Source organism: Culex pipiens, chromosome 2, assembly GCF_016801865.2.
Source record: "Culex pipiens pallens isolate TS chromosome 2, TS_CPP_V2, whole genome shotgun sequence".
NCBI classification, from domain to species: domain Eukaryota; kingdom Metazoa; phylum Arthropoda; class Insecta; order Diptera; family Culicidae; genus Culex; species Culex pipiens.
Window position 1 is genome coordinate 169,956,965 of NC_068938.1, and position 23,781 is coordinate 169,980,745.

A 23,781-nucleotide genomic window follows, 5' to 3' on the forward strand; every position below is an offset into this window, starting at 1 on the left:
ACCTCAAAAGAACTTATTGTATCTTGATTATTCACCAATAAAACCGAATTGAATTGATATTTATTTATAGCAGCTTGAGAAAATAAACAATATGACACATTCCGCCGTGACGTTGCAACGCTTTGACTTTTCTTTTTTCAGTATTTCGGCTGTAACTCAAAAATTACATTGAAAAGGTAGGGGAGAGTGGGGAGACTTGATCCCCTTTTTTTGTATCGCACATAACTCTGTCAATTTCTCACAAAACTATAAACTTTTTTGCTTGAATTGAAAGCTTAAACATTCATCTATGTTTGGCTAATAAGGGTATTTCATCAGATGAACTCTTTGAATCATGCCAAGCGTTTTAAAAAAATATTTTAAACCGGCATTTTAAAAATGTTAGGGGTAACTTGATCCCCCTTTCAACATTTTGAAGAAATCTTAAGCAAAATGTTTCTTATTCATCCAAACTTTTAATTTTCTATAAGTTACAGCAATTTCACATTAAACCTGTACGTTTGTGTTCAAAATATAACAAGTTTAGCATACAAAATATTTAAAAACATAAAATTTCCTTTTTTAGACCAAAATTGAGCATGTTTACAAAAGCTGGAAATTTTTGTTTACAAAACTTTTGAAAAAAGGTTCAAACTGCAGTAAGTTATGTACAACTATACTAAAGGAAACTATGTACGAAAACCCAGCCCAATTATTTAATCTTGAGGCTGATTCCAGTGACTTCAAAATGCAGGGATCAAGTCTCCCTAAACGCACTTTTTTAAACAATTGATTGTAAAAATAATATGACGATAAATTCAACTTCAAATGCGTAAGGGTTTTGGAGTCGATATATTTATCAAACAATTCATGTATAAAAAATATTTTTTGGAATAATTTTTCAGTGTTTTCTATACTTATCAAAACAAAGAAAAAAGATCTCTTGGGAGTTTTTTCGAGCACTTCTTAGAAAAATGTGTGTAACTCAATCTAAACATTTTTAAATTTTTTTCTTTGTTTTCTACAATGAGTTTTAGTCAATTTCGCACAACTTTCTAGAACAAAGCTAATTGTTTTACCCACATGCTGACGAGATACAGGCTTGGGATCAAGTCTCCCCGGGGATCAAGTCTCCCCACTCTCCCCTACATATGTTATTACAGATTCGGAAAGTACATTAAATTTCCTATAAGAAACAATGTTGAAACATTATTTTAAGGGAATATTCTATTTTTGAGAGGGGGATATGTAGCGTGACGTTGCAACGCGTGACTTTTTCTCAATCCTGACCCAATTCATGTTTCGCCATTAACTCTGCTCTGTTAAACGGCAAATTTGGAGTTCTTCTTCCATTTTTAGTGTAAAATTGGCCAACAAATCGAATGCAATCATTAGTTTTTCGAAAAAATTAAACCTCGATTTTTGAAGACCGCTTACATTTCGTGACGTTGCAACGCTCTGTTTTTGAAAACAGGGTTTTTCGTTGCGTTGCAACGTCACGAAATTATAGTTTCAAAATAAATCATAGTTTTTGTTAGGCTGAACAACTGTAGGTTAAGATTTGATTATAAGACATTAATAGACAGTACAAGGACATGTGAATTGATTGGCCTGCCCATGTTAGACCCCCCCCCCCCCCTCCCCCTATTCTGCTTTCACAGTTGCAGTACGATTTACGAAGTTTTCCAAAGGGTTTTCAAAATATTTTTTTTGTATTATTCCATTATCACGAAGGAAACCCCCCCCCCCCCTCTCCCGTCCTCTATCCATGTAACGGGACGTCCATGCATTACGTAACGGCGTAATATCAAGGGGGAGGGAGGAGGGTTCGAGGATTTATACAAAAAAGTGTATCGGAAATGTATTTCCAGGGGGTGGAGGGGGTCTAAAAATATAAATGTTTTGTTACGTAATGCAAGAACGCTCCCTTAATATTTTAATGGTTTTGGGCAACTTACAAAACACGTGGAAGTTTTAGAAGGGAGGTGAGGAGCTTCAAGTTTTCAGGAGGGCTTATTTTGAATTTATAAATAAAGTGCCCATATCGTTTGTTCATGGCCCCTAAGGGGTGATCTGCAAACAACGTAACTTATTTTGTTGACTTTTGTGCTTTTTAAATTAAATTTGAGGAAATAATATAACTGTTTAACTGCGCAACATAACATTTTTAATTGTGAACAACAAAACGTTGCATACAACTTATTTAAGTAAGGGTTCGTCCAACAACAGAGTGACAAAAGTTTGTGAAAAAAAAAACAATCGAATCACGTGATTTTTATTGTTTAATGAATTTCACTGTAATTTGACTTACATAAGGGTGTGGGATAAAAAAAAATCATTGCGTTGTATTAGAATGAACCCTCACGTAAATCAGTTTATCATAAAGGGGCCATCCAGTAACCACGTGATTACTTTTTTGAAAGTTTTAGAATTTTTCCCCCTTGTGAACATCGGTCTATTTTGATTTGTTCAACAAGTTTCATAAAATACTTTTTTTTCGAGTTGCATCAAACTTAAATGACGGAATTTGTGAATGACCCATGTACAATTCTTCTGTAAATATGCTCGGAAACATTATATAACAAATATATAATATTTAGTACCCTTTTATCTTCAACAACCAACTACGCATACACCTTTTTTGCCATGTGACCAATATGATTTAAAATTTCGTGACGTTGCAACGCAAACTTAAACCTGTTGTAACTTTGGATCTAGACAACCAATTAAGTCGCTCTAGATTGCATTTGAAAGCTCTTTCCAAGTACAAAGAGCATCCGAAATATCAAAATGATTGAATGTTTAGTTTTTTGTTGACATAAACAAATGTCCCTTTTTCGTGACGTTGCAACGCAATAAAATGGTAAACTTACACTAGTTTGAAAAAATACTTAACTTAAGATAAACTGCAAACCCATGACATTTCCGTTTAGTACAACTAAAAACCTACAAAATGCAATCAAAAGAATATTTTTTGGATTTTATTTCGCTGAAAACCAGGAGTTTTTAGAAAAATGTTTTAAAACGATGATTTTATCACGAATTGATGCATAACCTAACCAACTTGTACAAAATGATATTCAAATGATCAATTAATGAAAACCATGATTTTTGAAGCTTCAAGTAGTCTAGAATCGAGGAAAACGAAACTATTGGCACTACGCCCCCCGGGGCATGGCCTTCCTCTAACGTGGGATTTCTGCTCCAGCGCCTCTGACGAGACAGGAGAAACCGGGACCGACGTTTTACTTCACCATCCGATAGAAGCTCAGTGGATAAGGCGGGAATCGAACCCGCGTCTCATAGCATCATCGGGATCGGCAGCCGAAGCCGCTACCCCTGCGCCACGAGACCCACAGAATCGAGGAAAAATATCCAAATAGCTCATACACGCTTTTCAAAATTTCATCCTAAGGTGTACATTGCCGGAGAATGTGTCATATAGATTTTTTATCCAAACCTGAATGTAATTTATTTTTTCAAATTGTCGCTTAAAAAATCTGGTATTAGCAGATTTATCAGGCAACCTGGCAACCCTAGGGAGGGGTGACAAAAACTTTAATAAATATTTGTAAAAGTCTTGCGCCTTTATCAAATGTCATTATCGAGTACAACTGGCTCCATATTCACAAACATGGCATATGGAAGCCTACGATAACATGCCTACAAAGTTTTAAAAAATACAGTAGTTGTTCGGTAACTGGACTGAGAACGTAGCCCAGTCACCGAATGCTGTTCTCTAACTGGGCTGAACGAAAAATAACGAGGGGACTACCGATGCATAATATTTTTTTGATGAAATATAAAAGTTACTGAAATTCAATGATTTCTTTTCATATTTCTCTAATTGTGACTTGAAATTACATAAAAGTTTAATTTTTTTTATTTGTTTGTCTGCTTTTAACTGGGCTACGGCCCAGTTATCGAGCGCCCAGTTAAACAACGCCCAGTTACCGAACAACTACTGTACCTGAAAAAATCCTGTTTTGAGATGGAATTGCTCAGGAGATATTGTTATCGAAATACGCCAATTCTACCGAAAATAACCGTCGATAATTCATTTAAAGTACTTCTGAAATGAACTTATTCAACAAAAATCTTCTCAAACATTCAAAGAATTTACTAAAAACTATGAACTAAATTTTACAAAATAACTCCCCGTTCAATTGTTTCCTAAAAAAAAGAGACAGAAAATGCTTTGAAGTTTTTTTTTCAACTCTATTTAGTGCATCTCCAGCGCTGGTGGCAAACATCGAAGCAAATCAAATTTGCACCCGACGTCAACCCCACGGCGATACCTATCGCGGTAGCAAATTTCGAGCCAAACATTTCATTAGGGCACAAAACCAAAACGTAAACATTCGGGATTATTCCACTATTCCATTCATTAGTACACTCCCTACATGCCCTCCAAGAATCAGATTGATAACAAACAATTTCCTATTGAAAAAATCAAAAACACAAAAGGGCACATAGCCATGTTCACTGCAAACAAAAAAAAAAAGTTCAAGTGTGCCCTTTTATTTTAGGTTCTCGAACTTGGGGAACTTTTTGTGTTATGAAGTGAACTTTTCATACATTCTCAACACTAATTCACTTGAAAAAAAGTTTTGTTTACTTTTCACCAAGGATTTCTGCAGAGAAAAACTTCGTCAAAAAACAATATTTAATATGGTCCCGCGGCTGCTGTTCAGTACACTTTTGAAGATTTTTTATGTTTCACATACCTTATCTACACTATTCAATCACAAAACTTCACCAATAATCAAAATTTCTACTGAATTCCTCATTATTTCTAACTAAACAAAAGGGCCCGTAAACATCATTCAAAACAACAATCGGGTGACAGCGCTTTAGTGCCCTTTCAGCTCTCTTCGAAATTGCATTTAGAAAGGGCCCATTATGAACAACAGTTGGAAAGTTAAAAGGGCCCAATAACGATTTTTTTTAAATTGTGAGTTTTATTGCGAAAATCAACAAAAATTAAGAAGCATTTAAGCAGAGTTGAAGATAATTATGTGTTTTATCGTATCATCAGTAAAAATAGCATCAGTCAAGCTTCTTTTTTAAATAGGAATTGAAACAAGTTGTCCACTTTTTGAAAGCGATTTTCTCGAATCGCGGTTTTTGATTTTGTGCTCTAATGAAATGTTTGGCTCGATTTACTCTCAGTTCTTCGGGATTTCACTTTGCTACCCGGTATTCAGCCTGTTTGCTACCCTAAAATATTTAGGCCGTTGCAAATATTTTTCAGAGTTTATGTCGCCCCCCCCCTGCTCAAAAATCAGGGGGCAAAAAATCTTTTTTTCAAAAATCTTCAACATTTTAAAGAAAATATAAGTCTAACCAACTAAAAACAATTAGAAATTCATTTTCCTGATTTTAAAATCATATTTGGCATGTCTGGATTCGATAAAAAATATATTTTCAATTTTTGTGGAATTCCAAATCTGCTCAAAAATCAGGGGGCAAAAAATCTTTTTTTCAAAAATCTTCAACATTTTAAAGAAAATATAAGTCTAACAATTAGAAATTCATTTTCCTGATTTTAAAATCATATTTGGCATGTCTGGATTCGATAAAAAATATATTTTCAATTTTTGTGGAATTCCAATGTAAAGCACCGTTTTTTTTGTGTGAAAAAAATCTCTTCAATTCTTGGATATTTTGAAAACTAATGATTGCCAAACAACTGGGCAGGAGTAAAATGTACTTTAAAACACTTTTTTCATTCAAAAGTGGAGACCATGGCTTGTTATTTAATTTTTATCGAGGGACATAAACTTCAAAAAAAATTGCAACGGCATTAAAAAATATATAAATTTAAAATAATGTAAAAAGAAAAACAATTAAAAAAAATTAAGAATTGTAAGTTTAAAAAATATAAAAAAGGAAAAAAATATTTTAATTTTTTTTTAAATTTTAGATTTTTAATAAATTTTTTACATTTTGAAATTTTGATTTTTTAAAATTTTTGAATTTCTAATTTTCAAATTTTTGAATTTTGAAATTTTGGAAACAATTAAGGCCGTTGCAATTTTTTTTCGGGAGGGTGGTCCAGCCGCACATCGTTGATGTTGATACCTCTAAACTGGGCCCTCGTCCTGTCACGTCCGTCAGTAGTCTTGTCGTACATTACAACTAGAATCAGATCTGCCAATGAATTAATACACTTCGACCAAATAAACACTGACGCTGTATGGATCTGACTCTAGAATAAATGCACAGTTGTGTGTTATTCGTAAGTCCAAAATGTTCAATTATTCATTTAAGTCCAAATATTCATTTGCTAACTACTTTGGATTTAAAATCTAAATTTTAATCTAAAATCTAAATTTTAATCTAAAATCTTCTAAACTTAATGTTCAAAAGTAAACGTTCCTTTAATTGCTGTAGTACTACTTCTATCAAAAACAATGAAAATTTATGAACTGATATACAAATAGGATAGAAACCACGATTTGAAAAAGAAATGGCCATTTACGTCAAAAGATCCGTAGTTCCTCGATTCGCAACAATGGTCGATACAACCATAATCCGAAACCGTTAGTTCAACAGATCAACGAATTTTGTGCGATATCATTACATTATTGATTGATCGAGACTCTATGGACAATCAATCAAAATTTATTGACAGCATTACTCTTACTTAACAATTGCAACTAACTTTAACATCAAATAGATTTGGAAAGCATACAGATTTATTTTAAATGCTAATGCTAAGCAACAAATCAATTGTACTATCCTGAAGTCCCAACCTAAATCCCACATTGTGATAGTGAAAAAGTCACAGAAGCAGCGGTGTCTTGTGCAATTGTGATATTTTCACTATCGGAGAACTACCTAGTTCACGAAGACAGCTTATCGGTCAACGCTTAAGCCCTGGGGCTGCGACAAAGCGAGTTCTCGTAGCATGAAGTGGTGTCCATAGTGCTTATAAAAAAGAATGTATACCCAAATTTTAACTAATGCACTAGGATCAAATCATGCCCCTTGACTTTACAAGGCCCAGGGAATTAAGGCCGTTGCAAATATTTTTCTATGTTTATGTTTTGCTAGATTTTGTTCAGGTTTGCTCTCACCAACCAGAGCAGGCATCCAACAATCTTCGAAACACACATTCTAAACTTTGCTCCCGGCTTGCCGGAACTAGACGTGTAGGTGACAGAAAATGGTAGCAAATTGTTGATCTTTTGACATTTCCGAAAAATGGAATTGGAATCATAATTATTGATTTTGAAGGTAAACGAGAGCAAAAAATGATAAAAACCCAGATTTACGTTTACGTAAACGGTGGGAATGACGGGAGTTTTTTTTTTTTTCAAGGTGGCAAATTTGATCTCATTCATAAACTTTTTTTTCAAATTTTGATTTCTGAGACCAATAGTCGAAAATTTACGAAACATATTGATAAATATTTTTTTATGAATGCATTATTTTTTTTTGCTTTACAAGAGTGTAAAGGAGCTATTAGACTATGGCAAACAAACAAACAAACTCGCACTGTTTTGTATTTTACAGTTTTCCAAACTTGCAAACTTGTTAGCGGTAAACTCGCAAACAAAGTCAAATGTATGCAGGAATTGGTAGCTTGTTGATATCTGATAATTTGCCAAATAAGTTTTGTAAATCCTATTAACTAATCTAAAAATAAATATTCTGATGTCCTAGGCGTGCAAAATAAATTAGCCAAAAAAAGGAGACATCTCTTAACTTTGAAGATCTCCAATCCCAACTCTGCATCAACCAAGACCACCGCACCGCGTCGTCCACAACTCATTAGCGTAAGCTCCGGGAAAGTCCCTTTCATTTCCATGCTAATTAACTCCACAACGATAACTATCTGATCCACACCACGTCACACATGGGAAGGTCCCGCGATCTTCATGCCAACCACTCACTCGTTTCTCGGGCGGATATGCAACGCAACACTTACTCCTCCTCACGCGGGTTAATATCTACGGTTTTGTCGCACTAGCCCCCCATGCACTTATTAAACAAATTATTCGCGCGACGACACAATTAACACGCACGCCGCTACCTCGCTGCTGTTGCGGCTCGTTGTATGTGTTCAAACTTTAATTAACCACGGATTCTACGGTGTGCACTGTCTTTCGCCGCGACCGAACTGACTCTGCTCCGTTGGAGTTGCAGTTCCATGTGTGCTGGAATCCACCTCGAACTCCGCCGCACAACTTTAATGTTTTTACAACTCCATTCACCAACACAGCTGCAGCTCGTGAGTTTAAAATTTCCCTTGTTGTCTCGTCGCGTTCCATTCAGGGTTTCTGGACTAGTGTGTGAATGTTGCATTACCAGCTCAGAGAGCAATTACTTTAACATGACGAAGTAGTGAGTTGGGGTGACTTTGCTGTAACTAGTATTTTTTTTGGATAAACTAGTTGAATTACAAGAAGCGACAAGACTTGTTATACTTAAATTTAATGTCAAAATGTATGGTTGACCAAAGTCACCCCACTTCACGGGCCGCACTCTGCACACACAATTCCGCGAGTGGTGGCACAGTCCAACCCCACCTTAATCGATCGACTGGCTTCGGGAGGAATGTTCCGACGACTTTTTAGCAGTCCTAAACCTTATCTTATCTGTCCTTCTTTCAATACTGATAACACCGAAATGTTTATACACTTACCCATATCGAGGTTTTGTTATTCGTTGCACAACTATCACACGGTTCAGTGGCTCTTTAAACGCCTTTCGGAAGCTGCTGCCAGTCGCTGGAGGAGGAGGAGGAGTAGCAGGAAACCTTTCTCTCCTGTCGAAGGGGTTCACTTGAAACGATCAAATTTTCACCAAACTAAATCAACACAAATCCATTCAAATTCTTTTGCTCGACAAAGAAACCAATCTAATCCGCACTTTAACAAAACTTTTTCACAAAACAGCACGAGAAAACTAAAGAAAAATTAACAATTTCCAACCGTAAACAAACGCCAACGTCGGATGGCCATCACTTTGTGGGTGGGTGTGAAAACTCTTGCTTCGATGACGTTTTGCGTCCGTGCACGACCCGGTTGGGTTTGTCGGGTAGTGTCGGACGAGGCGATTGGAGAGATCTGGACTGACATCATTGCCGACAAAGCTGACGGGGGTTTGTTTGGGCAGTTTTAGTACAGTGGAGTGGGATTTTGGTGCGTTGAGGCTGAACCAAAAACACGCTCATTCAGAATGATAGATAGACTGATAATTTTGAAATAGGAGTGAAATATAAATTAAATTTTCAGTTAGCACCCTATAGAGCATTCTACGTGCGTATGTATTGCGTGTACGTACACGAAAATATAGTGAGGTTAAATTTTGTCACCCAGCAAAACCAAATGGTGCATACGATTTTTTCAGTTCGACTGCGATTACACAAAAAAGTGTTATCGTAGTTGAACTGAAAAAATCGTATGAAAAAGTGCGAAAACGAACTCAGCAAAGTGCGATTTTCAGTTACAGTGTATGTACAAGGTTTACCTCTTTTTACGAAATCTAAAATTAATCTTAAAAAAATATTAGTAATTTTGGATGAGCGTGTAAGGTTCTGTTTTGACAGAAGCGCTGTACTAAAATCCTTCGTCATTAATTCGCTCGCGCGAGATCAAAACAAGATTCAATATTTTGAAATTGCGTTGAAAAGTGATTTTGCAGAATGTCGCAAATATCTTCAAATTTATTGAAAACTACGCTTCAAAATGGCAAATTTAGCCCGGTTAAGGTAAGCTTATATTTTGTATTGTGTAATATCAATATTTTCAAGCAAACATGCATGAAATCTAAAAGATTTGCCGCGGAAAACCATTCTCAAAGGCTGTTATGAAATACTTTTTCTCCCTCCCCTTTTCCAAGGTCCACACGACATGTAAACACACGGCGGCAGCAACGGCCAGCCAGCCCCTGCAGAAGATCCGCGAGCGGCTCGAAAGTGGCCCCGGTTTCCAGGAGTTCGTGCAGAACCCGTCGTACAACCGGGAAGACTGGAGCGCCTACGAGGGCAAGTTGAAGCGCGAAAAGGGCGAGCAGGACCGGCTGCGGTTGCCGCCGTGGCTTAAAACGAAGATCCCAATGGGAAAGAACTTTAGCCGCATCAAGGACCAGCTGCGCGAGCTTAAGCTGGCCACCGTTTGCGAGGAGGCCAAATGTCCGAACATTGGCGAGTGTTGGGGCGGCGGAGAGCATGGCACTCAGACGGCGACGATTATGGTGAGTGTGGATGCTGTTGAAAATTTCATTTCACATTAATATGCTGTTGCTGATGGAGGGCTGACTAGTGATAAGAGGGAATTCACTTTTATTTTCGTTCAGAGGTTATCAGTGGGGATGATGCGTTGTTCTGTTATCAAGGACGCATTCTTGTTGTAATTTTTAATTTTATAATTTAAAGTTATTTCTCTTTCCTTTTTTCAAAATATTTTGCATCTGTAGTGTGTGCAAGAATTTTCTGCATAAAGTCTTGCATTGAATTATTCGTCTCCGGATTTAAAAGATTGTTTTTTTTTCTCAATTCTGGACCAATATTTGTAAAAAGCGAATACCTAAACATTTTGGCAGCTAAATGTTTTTACGAATTCCGGGACAACTGGTTAGTAAAATACCTTTTTTAAATGCTATTTTTTGATTTTAACACAACCCACGGTGTTGAAAGGTAGTTGAGAATGCCAACTATTGTTTAATATTTTAAGTTTTGTGAAAATGTCAAGAAAAAAAATACACTTTTTGTATCGGAATTTGCATGTAAAATAGTTCCAGCTGACATTATGAATCCACCCTTTTCTCGGAAACATTGTTTAAAAAGGCAAAAAGTAGAAAAATTAAATATTTTCAAAAAATACGTTTTTTTTATCTAAAATATGAACATAAAAAATAAAAACACATTTCCGGCAAAAAAATTAAAAAAATATACTGAGGAAATTGTTGAAAAATGAGTGACAAGTAAATGGTATATTCTTGATAACAAAAGTTTGGCTGAGTTTTTACAAAAAAAAATTTGCTGTTAAACTGCCAAATCGAAACACTTCATAAACGACATCTTCACCAAAAGTACAATCAGTAAAATATGTGGAATAAAATTGTGTACTTTGGCATAGTTTTCAGCAAAAAACAAAATTAAGTATTTCAAAAAAGGTTAGGCAATATTCCATTATAGTGACGTTGACACCTTTTCAAATATAAGAGATTTAGGAGTCATACTTGATTCTAAAATGATTTTCACTCAACACGACGAAATTAAAAGCAAAACAGTTCTATAACTACAGATATGTGCCCTTGTTATTAGATATTAAGCAACGATCTATGTACTGCCGCTCTAATCTAGTCCGTCCCATATGTATTTTGGTCATTTTTGAGATAAACATAGCAAAAGCATTGTTCTTACATGTACTTTGAGCCCACTTAATAAAAAAGTGATGTTTGTTCTGAAAATTCCAAAATAAAAATCGTTTTCGTGCTGTCCCATATGTAAAATAAAGGCAAGTCAGTTCCTTCTAAAGAAATGTCTCATGAATTGACTGAATGGACGTGGAACTATTTAAATGCCAAGGACTAAGTTTCTAGGAACCCGCAGAACTTAAGTAAAGATTATAAGTAGATCCTATTTGCAAGAATGTTTATAAATTTTGATGCGTAATATTTTAAACCATTTGTGTTTTTTTCATGCAAGGGACAACCATGAGAAAACAAGAAACTACATACCATTATGAGTAATAATGTAATAAAATAAGTTCTATTCAATCTTGAATGAACTGCCCTGGTCCTAGTTCTGGAAGAGGTTCTACTTCCGGTAAACGTAGATTGTGGATCACTAAATTTCAACGGTCCAGACGTTGAGACACGCATTCAAATATCTTTTGCCTCTGTAGTATTTTAGTCTCGTTTATGATTACTTTTTAATAGTTATGAACTTTACTATAATGAATAAATCTGAAATAAACATAAAATAACTTAATTTTATACTATTTGTGAAAAATACTTGGAAATTACCCAAACAAACCTTGAAATGACAGTTTAACTTCTGGTGAAAATGTTCAAGCCTACCTTGATATCATTGACTGACTTGCCTTTATTTATAGAATAATAAAGGCAAGTCAGTTCTAGTATGAAAATAACACAAATTTATCCCTAAATTTCAAATTTTATGAAACAAATTCATGTTAGAAATATTTGTTGAACTAATATTGAAATAATTGTATGAAAATTCAGCAAAACAAAATTGATTGGAAATGTGAAAAATGGTGCAACATTTTTTGGCCTTCTCACGTCGTTGTCTCAGCATCCACTTTTTACATATGGGACGGACTAGATTAGAGCGGCAGTGTAGTCTACGTATGACGAATGAACAGATAAATAAAAATGTAAGCATTTGATATTGATGATTAAATTTAAGAGTATAGCAAAATGCTTAATAAATTTACTTTTAATATGTTACTTTTACACGTTTTTCTTCACGCTATAGCAATAATGTGCAATTTGTTGTGGTTTATTTCAATAAATTTATCAGATATTTTAAAATAAAAATGAACAAAATTCACATTGCATAATCTATGCTTGTTATATTTATTACCGTAATCATAGAGGATTTTTTTTGATAAGGTGTGTAAATTTCATATTTCCTTAGTTAAAATTACATCTAGGATTGGGTACATCTCTTCTGCCACAATAGATTGTAATTTTGTCTCAGAAAATATGGGGAAAGGCTTATCACTCGAAAGTTGGACTTAATCAATTGGTTTATTTAATTTTTTTATGTTTGGTTTTTCAGCAAAGTTGCATGCAATAATTACGGTAATTCAGGAAAAACACGTTACATTAATGAAGAAAAAAAAACTTTTTCAATTTTACTTACAAATAGAATAAAAAAAATGGAAAATCTTTTTTTACATAGAGTATTCTATTTTTTTTTGTTTTTCGGAATGATCGTAAAATTTTCTAAATTTTAAACTGTTTATCGTTCCAGCTAATGGGCGACACGTGCACCCGCGGATGTCGCTTTTGCAGCGTCAAAACCGCCCGCGCTCCTCCCCCGCTGGATCCGGACGAGCCAAAGAAAACCGCCAGCGCCATCGCATCCTGGGGGCTGGACTACATCGTACTAACATCCGTAGACCGAGACGACTTGCCCGACGGAGGCTCAAATCACATCGCCGAGACCATTCGCGAAATCAAGCGCCAGAATCCGCGCATTTTCGTCGAATGTCTGGCGCCGGACTTCCGGGGCAATCTGGACTGCATCCGGACGGTGGCCGCGTCCGGGCTGGACGTTTACGCGCACAACATCGAAACGGTGGAATCGCTCACGCCGTTTGTGAGGGATCGCCGCGCCGAGTACCGACAGAGCTTGCAGTGTTTGGCCAGCGTGAAGGAAATCAACCCGAACATGGTTACGAAGACGTCGATTATGCTGGGGTTGGGAGAAACGGACGAACAAGTTGAGCAGACGATGAAGGGTAAGCTTTGAATGTTGATTGAATGCGATGGAGTTGCATGGTCACTTACAAGTCTTTCCGATTTACAGATCTGCGCGCCGTCGGAGTCGACTGCCTAACCCTGGGTCAGTACATGCAACCGACGAAGCGCCACCTAAAGGTCATCGAGTACGTGACGCCGGAAAAGTTTAAACACTGGGAGACCCGGGGCAACGAACTGGGCTTCCTGTACACGGCCAGTGGTCCCCTCGTGCGCAGTTCCTACAAGGCAGGCGAATTTTTCATCACGAGCATTCTCAAGAATCGTGCTGCCGCCGCCGCTGAAGAGGCTACGGCCACCAAGCCGAGCGAGTGAAAAGCGAGCACCGTCTAGAAAGGAGGTGTTGGTGTCGTTTTAAGGAAACGACAAAGCAAGAGAAAAAAATGATATTCATATTTTTAGCCACCCATGGGGGCGGAGAGCTTTTTTGTTGTTGATGTGCACTTTTGCTTTCTTTGGGGGCGCGCAGCGCTGTTTTCGCAAGGAAGCAAACGTGTAATTGTATGTAAATAAACGTTGAAAGTAAATGTGAATAAAGAAAATGCGATAAAAAGGCACAGCGCAAACCTGTATGTGTGTTTATTTTCTTACATGGCTCGTCAACATGTGCGTCACCGACAGCTTAGTCTGCGTTCCTTAATGTTTGTTTTTCTGGGTTTTAAGCAGAAGCAACAGTTTTTTGTTGGATCCTTGATTGATTTGATTACGTTTTTCTTTTTCACCGCGAATGGGCTTCAGTAAACTTTAGCAAATCGAGGCTAGAGTCTGCTTATGGTGGACACTTTATTTTAAATTTCAAACCCTCCCTTTTCCAACTTTGTGGACAATTGTTTATACAAAAAAAGTATGGATTGTAAACAATCTAAAAAAATAGCTCAAATTACAGATAAATGCTGAGTCATCTTAAGAAACCACGCGGCTCCATTCAATCTCCATTTCTCGACTTTTTTATTAGGTCCTATAAACAAATGTAAACCTTGAGTGTATCCCTTTCACCAGGGTAGGTAAACCATCACCATCGCACTATCATTGATGCATATTTCGGTGCGTTCCTCGTCTTTTTAAATTTCTCTTCTCTTTCGCAGCCGAGTGATGGTCGGCTTGCTATCGCGAATATCGAAAGCCCAACGAACCGACGAGAAATACCGTATCGCTGGCTCCGATGGAACTATCGTTCCATCCGGAGAGACACGCACACGAAATTGCTGTATACATACACTGGAGCTCACGCACACAAATGAACTCATTTCTACAGAGCTTACGGGCGAGAGAATTTCACGATTGCTCTTTCTCTTGCTTTTTGAGCGAGGGGACTGGCCGTGTGAGAGATTTTTTTCCGTCTTACGCATCGGTTTGTTCGTTGCTCGCTATTTCATCGGCGTCGTTTTCGCTTCGCTCTCTTGATGCAGTTTTGGGAGAGCGCCGAAAATTTGATGATTTGAGCGAGGGACGATATTTAAAAGCCCTCGCCCTCGGCGAGGAAACGAGAAAATACCATCCCTGCCTTTCACACCGTATGTCAATGTCCATCGGAGTAAGCGGGATACACTCAATGTTTACATTTCTGGAGTTTTCTTTTTTAAAAAGGTCCAATAACGGTTAATTTCCAGTTTTTGCTTTTTGGGTGTTTTTGAAACCGCCTTGAGTCAGGGGTATTGAAAAACACCCAAAAAGCAAATTTGGTTTATTGGACCTTTTCAAAAAAAAAAAAAAAAAACTCCAGATTTGTTTAAAAAAATCTAGATTTCTTATAGGAAGCGCTTGTTTTCTTAACATTAGAGGAGGGCAAAACCGCTCTTTTTTAGGAGCCGCTCATTTTCGTTCGCTCTTTGAAAAGAACCGCTCTTTTGAACGGCTCATTCGCTCTTTTGAAAAATTTGGATGAAAAGGATTTTTTCAAGAATCGTGTGATTTGATAAGTTATTTCACATTGGACTTTTATAAATTAGGCCGCACCAAATATTTTTTGAAGTTTATGTCCCTCAACTCTGACCAACGTCGTAAAAAAAATAGCAAGCCATGGTATACATATTTTAATGAAAAAGAGTTTTAAAATGCATTTTAAACTTCCTCGGTTGTATTGCAATCATTAGTTTTCAAAGTATCGCATTACTTTTGCATTACTGTGCAACGGAATTTCTGAAAATGCTTTTTAATTTGTTTTCAGTTGATCAGACTTCTATTTCCATAAAAATTTGGATGTTTTCTGAAAAAATATTGTTTTGCCCCCTGATTTTTCGGACCGATTTTGAAGGGGTGGGGTGACATAAACTTTGAAAAATATTTGTAGCGGTCATATATGCTAAAAAAATAAAACTGAAAACGAGAAGATGCTCTTGAGACCCAAAAGGTCTTGGTGGTCTCTATGTCAAGATTTCTACTCAAAACTAAATATTCGAGTTATTGAATGGCATCCAAACTTAAATTGCTATTAATTTTTAAATTGCGTTTGTTTCTGCAAGAATTGAACTAATGCTGATATTTTATTTGGAGAAAATATTCTGTGAACTCTTCTCTACATTCTGATTTAATCGCATAAAATGATTATTTTTTATACAAAATCTCTCAAATAATCAGTAGATTTTTGGTAATATTAGACAGGTTATACTATTTAAAATGCTCAAATTTGTATTCCGGTATTAGTTGAATGTACACTCAGATGTACTATGAAAAGTTTATTTCATTTCGTTTAGAAAATCATTTACTTTTGGGATTAATTTTTATAAGCATTGACATTTTTGAAATTGCAGCAAATTAATTTTATAACAAAAATCATGCCATATTGAAACGGTTCTTTCAAAAGTTTAAAAAAGAACCGCGGTTCTTTTTTTGTGAGCCACGGTTCGTTCGCTCTTTTCAGTGAACCGGCTCTTTGAGCGGTTCGCTCTTTTTCTGCCCATCTCTACTTAACTTGATTTCATGGCATTTAATCCGGAATTGAGTTATTTTTTTCAGGATAAATATTAAAAAAATAATTCTGTCAACAGTTTCCCAAAAAAGTGTCTACGTAGTTTATGGATGGTCCTCTAAAAATCTCTAAAAAACCAACAACTTTGCCCAAGGCAACAAATTGATCAGAAATACTCCTCTCTAATATTTATGGCACATTCCCGGGCTGGTATTAGATTGAAACTTTCAGCGTTTGTTTGTCTATACATTAGATGAACTTATGCCAAATATGAGCCCTCTATGACAAAGGGAAGTGGGGTAAAACGGGCTTTGAAGTTTGAGGTCGAAAAAACATTAAAAATCTTTAAATTGCTCGCATTTCCGTAAAACTTCTTCAATTCCAACTCTCTTAGATGCACTCGAAAGGTCTTTTGAAGCACTTCAAAATGTGCCATAGACATTAGACATCCAGGATTCGTTTAATTTTTTCTTATAGCTTTTGCAAATTATTGTTAAAAATTGATTTTTTTAAAACCTTGATATCTTTTTTCCAACAGCCTCCAACACCCATACTCCCTTAGGTCAAAAGATAGGTAATTTCATGGACTATAAGCCTTCGGAAATAACTTTTTGGCCAATCGCAGTTTTTCTCGTAGTTTTTCGATTTTTCTATAACAAACATTTTACAACGTTAGTTTTTGCCCTGCAGGCCGTCATAGCGGCACATATTGGTCTCAATTTTCGAAATCCTCGGACAATTTCACGTAAGTTAGAAGTATTAGAGTTGTAAATTTGATTGAAAAAAATGCCATTTAAAATGAATTCAAATATTTTTTAACATTTTGTCGGATTAGGGGTAAAACAGATTCGCCTACTTAATACGGCATTTGATTTGATCACAAGGTAAATTAGATCTATTTCTTTTTTTGAAAATGTTTTATTTAATTATTTTTGAAGTCAAATTTACAACTCCAATACTTCTAACTTACGTGAAATTGTCCGAGGATTCCGAATATGACAAAATTGAGACCAATATGTGCCGCCATGACGGCCTACAGGGCAAAAACTAACGTTGTAAAATGTTTGTTATAGAAAAATCGAAAAACTATGAGAAAAACTGCGATTGGCCAAAAAGTTATTTCCGAAGGCCATGAAATTACCTATCTTTTGACCTATGGGAGTATGGGTGTTGGAGGCTGTTGGAAAAAGATGTTAAGGTTAAAAAAAAATCCATTTTTAACAATAATTTGCAAAGGCTATGAGAAAAATCAAACCAATCCTGGATGTCTATGGCACATTTTGAAGTGCTCCAAAAGACCTTTCGAATGCATCTGAGAGAGTTGGAATTGAAGAAGTTTTACGGAAATGCGAGCAATTTAAAGATTTTTAATGTTTTTTTGAACTCAAACTTCAAAGCCCGTTTTACCCCACTTTCCTTTGTCGTAGGGGGCTCATATTTGGCATGAGTTCATCTCATGCATAGACAAACAAACGCTGAAAGTTTCATCCAAATCGGAGCACCTCGATACGACCTCTAGAACAAACCAAGCAATATTTACAAATACTGCCTCTTAAGAAAAGCCAATAAACGCTTTTTTATTATTTTTTTACTGGTTTACGAGGTTACCTATTTTGAAAAAAAAAAGTCCAAATTTATTGAAAATATTCGATTTCCAAGTAAATTGTTAATTAACAACAGTGATTTAAAACGTTTCAAAAGTGATATTGTTGAAACCATTTCTCATTACGACCTTCAACATTATGCTTCCTTTACCGGTCGTACTAATCCTGACAAGTTTCGGGTATCAACTCTAAAAAACCAGGCGTCGCCATGAATATAAAAGAATATGATTCAACGGAGGCGCATGGTTTTTTAGAATTTTATTATTCCCAAATTTGTTAGGAATAGAATTTGCCGGAAATCAATTTTGATATTATTGTGTTGATGACATTAGAAATTTAGAGATGTATATAGTAGGTATGTACACAATTTAAAAATCAGTTCTCTAATAAAATCTCTCCTTCCATTATTTTTATATGAGACATCTCTTCAATCCTAATTGAACTTTAATGATGTTGTTACTAATTTCTTGCTGTTTTATTCTGGTTATACATCTCACGACGACCACACGTAGCGTGCGTGGGACCGGATTGCCGGAAGCTTATGCGCATGCGACCCCTACACACACATTCTCGCTCATACAAAGCATTCCGTCGGATGTACTTCGTGTGAAGCATAACATTAGGAGGTGTGCGGTATTGTCGGTTGCGCCTCAAAGTTCGCTTTCCACTGAACAGCGCCATATGAAACTTTGAGGAAATCTTTCGGACAAAACGTGCAATATCAACCTGCCGAGCGAATCCCTCGACGGCGGCGGCCACCGCAAAATCGAACAAGTTGTTCCCGATAACGGACGGTGTGTGCTTTTTGGGGGACGGCTCAGACGGCTTCGGGAGAGGCGAAAGCTCGCACACCGTTATCAGCTGCTCGTCGTCGCCGTCTTCTGAACCCACGTCGTCACAGAGGAAAATCCGAGTGAAAAGTTGGATTTTCCTTTTTGCGGAGAAAGGTTTTTCCGGATTTACGCAGTGAAGTCGCGTTTGGTTTTTTGGGGGGTTTTCGCGAACGGGTTCGGAACATCCGGATCGTCCGGGTAAGTACGGTGAGGCGTTGGACATCTGGAACCAACGCGCTGCGAGTCCAAATGGAGAAAAGTGCTTAATATTTTATCACCTGTCCTGGTGGGGGTCAAATTTCGACCACGACCTTTGCTTCCATATGGTGTTCCCCTCAGCAGGGAGCAGAAATGCCCAGCGTCAGAAGGATGATCCTGGGCCACGTAATGTCCGGGCTGTGCAGCAAGATGAACCGGACTAAGCAGCTTCCGGCGGACCTGATGGAGACCCCGCTGAACCGATGTCTGAACACGTTCGATATCACGCTGCTGGGTAAGTGCACCTTGAACTATTTTTCATCATTCCTTAGTGGGGCATCGAAGAAAAAGGAAAACTTTGTTTTCCATGAATTCAGAGTGATTTATGTCGCCTTGTGAAGGAGGGAGTCCTTGAAAAGAAGAAAAAGAGGGCCACTTGGGAAGTGTTTTGACTGCAAACAGCATAGTTTCATGCTCTACAGGATGTAGTAACGTCAGACTTCTCCCCCACCCCTTCTCTATTACGGTCATTGATTGAAACAGATTGGGGCGCAGATTTGGCTTCACTATTAGTTTTTTTTTCGAAGGCGATGTCATGCATAATTCAGCAAATGTGCTGTCCTGCTGATTTCGGTGAATAACTTGAGAAATGGAGATTATTTCACGGTCAGTCTCTCCCTGCCAGGATGAACGACACAGCGTGGTGTGTTTTTTCCCCTGCTGTCTTTTCATGTGAAATTTAGATCTCATTCGTTCGCAGGAAAGCTACATGAATGATATCGAGAATTGAATTATGAAGATTTATTCATCTTATTACGCTTCAATTTGGGGATGTTTTTCTTCGCAATACTCATCTGCAGTAAAATATAGGGTTATAGAAGATACTTTGTATACGTAGCTTCTAGGATCAAATCAATTTCTTTCGACTTTATTAAAGCATTGGAACAGTAGAAAAAATCTAAAGTTGAGCCCAAAATTGATCATTCACCCTACTTTCGTTGTAACGTGAGAATGAGGCATAATTTATGCACTAGGTAGGAAACATGCAATGTTGTCAAAAACGTAATTTTCTCAGCTTATTCTGCATTATCATTCCAACTCCCAAGCCCTCAAAAAAGTTGGAACGGTAACATTAACTCGTTGGTTCTCGAGCATAACTGAACCAATCGGGTCGATTCTTGTTCTAGTAATTTGTAAGGATGTCTAAATAATCCTAGAACTTTGCAGGACTCAAACATCGTTCCAAACTTTTTTTTCGCGTGTAAAAAAAATTGCCACAAAATCTGCGAAAAAAAAAGTCGCAAAATTACAGATTTGGCCAAATTGAGTTCTGCAATATTTTAGGATCACCTAGACATCCTTACAACTCACTGGAAAAAAAATCATTCCGATTGATTCAGTTACGCCCGAGAATCAGCGAGTTGAAGTTACCGTTCCAACTTTTTTAAGAGGCTTGGGCGTTCGTGTAAGTTGGACATGCGTTGGGTGATCCAGTGTTAATTTACTTTTATGCAAATAATTGTTCGGCTAGAACAGTGATTCTCAACCTTTATTGATCCATTCCCCCCTTGGCTGAATTTCAGGAACATCATTCCCCCCCAACTAATGGGTATCATTGCACAAATGTCATAATTTTGGTATTAATGTTTGCAGAAACTTTAAATTTTTCACAACATTTCATTTTTTCTTCACTCGCAACAATTTACACATACTTGCAGCATTTTTAAAATGCATTTTCATTATCTGTTCATATTTAATGGAATGCAAAAGCTCACGAAAAATCTTTTTATTATAATCTTTTTATAAATGTTCCTGTATGTTGCAATATTATAAACACTAACAGTTTTAGTTTTTATCAATCACAGACAGAAATCATGACTGATATTTTATTTAAAGAAAAAGACAAAATAGACTTCATATAACTTTTACAAAAACTAATATTTGATGAACTTTTTAAACTTTTTTGAATTTTAGGTTTTGTTAGCTATATTTTTGAAACACCTGCAAAGATAAAATAAAATAAAAATTGCTGTTGTATTTTATCACGGAAATTCCCATACATTTAAAATATATTGTGAACTTCACAGGTTATTTAAATACAACCAAAGATTTATATTTTTTACAAATACGCATTGGATTTCTATTACATCGTCATTCCTCCCCAAGAATGGCCAAATTCCCCTCCAGGGGGGAATTCCTCACCGGTTGAGAAACACTGGGCTAGAAGCTCGATTTTTTTGTTCTTCTTTAAAACCACCATGGGCTTCCATAAACATAATTTTTTCATTCATCAAATCACCATGCGTCTCCATTGAAATTCCGAAATCAGGGGGACCAAAATAAATCTCGTGATGTCTAGCCATGAATTGTTAAAAAAATACAATAACGCATTGCAGGAATCGGCCACATGGTGGGCGCCGGCATCTACGTCCTAACCGGAACCGTTGCCCGCGAGATGGCCGGCCCCGGAATCGTGCTGTCGTTCATCCTGGCCGGCATGGTTTCGATGCTGGCAGCGCTGTGCTACGCCGAGTTCGGAACGCGGGGTAAGGATTGGTTGTGAGTTTGATGGTTTAAAGTTAAATAAATTCTAATCCATTTCAGTTCCCAAGGCCGGCTCGGCCTACGTCTACACGTACGTATCGATTGGTGAGTTCTGGGCGTTCGTCATCGGTTGGAACATCCTGCTGGAGCACATGCTGGGGGCGGCTTCGGTGGCACGTGCCTGGAGTGGTTACGTCGATTCGATGCTGGGCAACATTGTGGCAAACACAACGATGGAGATTACCGGCGAGATGCACGAGCAGCTGCTGGCCAAATATCCGGACTTTCTGGCGTTTGGCGTTTGCATGAGCTATGCGATTGCGTTGGCGACTGGAGTTAAGGCTACGGCCATGATTAATAGTATTTTGACCACGGTGAACGTAATCGTGATGGCTCTGGTGGTTGGGCTGGGCTTTTGGTACGCTGATGCTGGAAATTGGTCACTGCCCGAGCAGGGATTTTTGCCGTATGGATTTGGAGGAGTTTTGGCGGGAGCGGCCACGTGTTTTTACGCGTTCGTTGGCTTTGACAGCATTGCTACTTCCGGTGAAGAGGCAAAGAATCCAAGCGTATCCATTCCACTGGCCACGATTCTTTCGTTGTGTGCCGTAACCATTGGGTACGTCCTGGTGAGTGCAGCTTTGACGTTGATGATACCGTACAACGAAATCAATCCGGCAGCTGCTCTTCCGGATGCCTTTGGGACACGTGGTATTGCGTGGGCCAAGTACGCGATTTCAACGGGAGCTATTTGTGGAATGACCACAACTCTGCTTGGATCTCTGTTTGCTCTGCCGCGATGTCTGTACGCCATGGCCAGTGATGGATTGTTGTTTTCCTGCTTTGGAAAGGTCAATACCAAGACACAGGTTCCCTTGTTGAATCTGGCGGTTTCGGGGCTATGTTCAGCTCTGTTGGCACTCCTGTTTGATCTAGAAAAGCTCGTGGAGTTCATGTCCATTGGAACCCTCATGGCGTACACCATCGTCAGTGCCAGTGTAATTGTCCTTCGCTACAGACCGATAGCCGTGGAGGAGACTGTCCACCTCGCTCCGGATACTCCGGGAACGGACGAAGAAGAAGGCGCTTCCTCTTCTTCCCAATCGAGTGCCATTGATCCGTCTTCACCGACCAGTGAAATGATTGAAATAGCCCTAGCAGGACGTCTGCGTCCTCAGTTCCGCTGGTTAGAGCCGGTTCTCGGACGTTGCGAGCCTGGAGTGGCCTGTTCCGGGGCAGTACTCCTGTTCTGTGTGCTTAGCGTAGCGATTTGCTTTCAACTACAGGCTTCCTGGGATGACCTTTACAACGGCGTTTGGTGGGCTCTTGGCCTCTATGGATTCCTGCTATTCTGCCTAGTCGCATGTATCGTAGTAATTTCGGCCCACCACCAAAACACCCGTGGACTCCAGTTCAAGGTCCCACTGGTTCCGTACATCCCGGCGCTGAGCATCTTCTGCAACATCGAACTCATGGTCCATCTTAGCTTCCTGACGTGGCTGCGGTTCTTCATTTGGCTTTCGATCGGAATGCTGGTGTACTTCCTGTACGGAATCCACAACAGCAAGGAAGGTGAACTAGGCGTAACCTCCTATTCAATGTTAATGTCCACCCAGGAGGCGATCCGGGGCTGGGGCGCAACACACTCGGCCGGACTGACCGGTGGAACGCGAGTCACGGTGACCAAGATCGTAAAGGGTCGCGTTAGCCGGAAGAGTGTCGACAAGCAAGCCATCATCGACGACGACGATGATGACTCCTAAACTGCAACTAACAAGCAATTTCTGGATAGTATTCATGAGGAATTTTACGTTCTATACGCTTCAGGTGGCACAATTAGCCGAACGTTTTCGGTTTACAGATATTCAAGGCAACTAACTTTATAAAGCTTCCACTTTGGAAAACGACAACATCCTTGCACAATAATTTTTTTCTCTCGAATCAATCCACAACAAATAATCTACCATGAAAACCATGAAGATAATCTGAAAACCAATCACTTGCATCAAATTCGGTTAAACTGTTTAATCCAGTTTGAGCTCAGTTAGATTTATTTTTATATTACCGTTAGACCTGTTAGTACCTGTTCCCGAAGACATTTCCGTCTCCATTAAAACAAAATATATTAACATTATTTTTATAGAGAGAATTCGATTCTTCATTGTGCTCTTAATAAGTTGGGATACAAATAGAAGTTTATTTTAGAAATATTTACCTTCTACATATGATAGACTAAAAGTGTAGAAACCAA

At 37.9% G+C, this 23,781-nt stretch overlaps 3 protein-coding genes across 9 annotated transcripts in view; 2 read left to right on the plus strand and 1 right to left on the minus strand.

Annotated features, from left to right (window-relative positions):
* LOC120427341 (neuronal membrane glycoprotein M6-a) overlaps positions 1-23,781 on the minus strand; it is a 119,041-nt gene that overhangs the window by 12,772 nt on the left and 82,488 nt on the right. The window contains exon 1 of one of the 6 annotated variants that reach the window (XM_039592195.2): positions 8,633-8,957. The exons of 3 other annotated variants lie outside the window; for them this stretch is intronic. In XM_039592195.2, the coding sequence (XP_039448129.1) occupies positions 8,633-8,636 (4 nt within the window). In that variant the 5' untranslated portion in view covers positions 8,637-8,957. Of the gene's footprint in view, positions 1-8,632; positions 8,958-23,781 lie in introns of those variants that run through there. 2 more of the 6 variants (XM_039592196.2, XM_039592197.2) reach the window with 2 other exon arrangements.
* On the plus strand, positions 9,546-14,015 carry LOC120427340 (lipoyl synthase, mitochondrial). The gene is made up of 4 exons (XM_039592194.2): positions 9,546-9,700; positions 9,832-10,185; positions 12,935-13,424; positions 13,493-14,015. The coding sequence occupies exons 1-4, from the start codon at positions 9,635-9,637 to the stop codon at positions 13,756-13,758; spliced, it is 1,176 nt and encodes a 391-aa protein (XP_039448128.1). The 5' UTR covers positions 9,546-9,634; the 3' UTR covers positions 13,759-14,015.
* Positions 18,638-23,440, plus strand: LOC120427339 (cationic amino acid transporter 4-like). 2 transcript variants are annotated; one of them, XM_039592193.2, is made up of 4 exons: positions 18,638-18,986; positions 19,128-19,281; positions 21,383-21,532; positions 21,591-23,440. In XM_039592193.2, the coding sequence occupies exons 2-4, from the start codon at positions 19,140-19,142 to the stop codon at positions 23,291-23,293; spliced, it is 1,995 nt and encodes a 664-aa protein (XP_039448127.1). In that variant the 5' UTR covers positions 18,638-18,986; positions 19,128-19,139; the 3' UTR covers positions 23,294-23,440. The 2 variants fall into 2 exon arrangements, with proteins under 2 accessions (XP_039448127.1, XP_039448126.1); XM_039592192.2 differs by having other exon boundaries at positions 18,639-18,986; positions 19,131-19,281.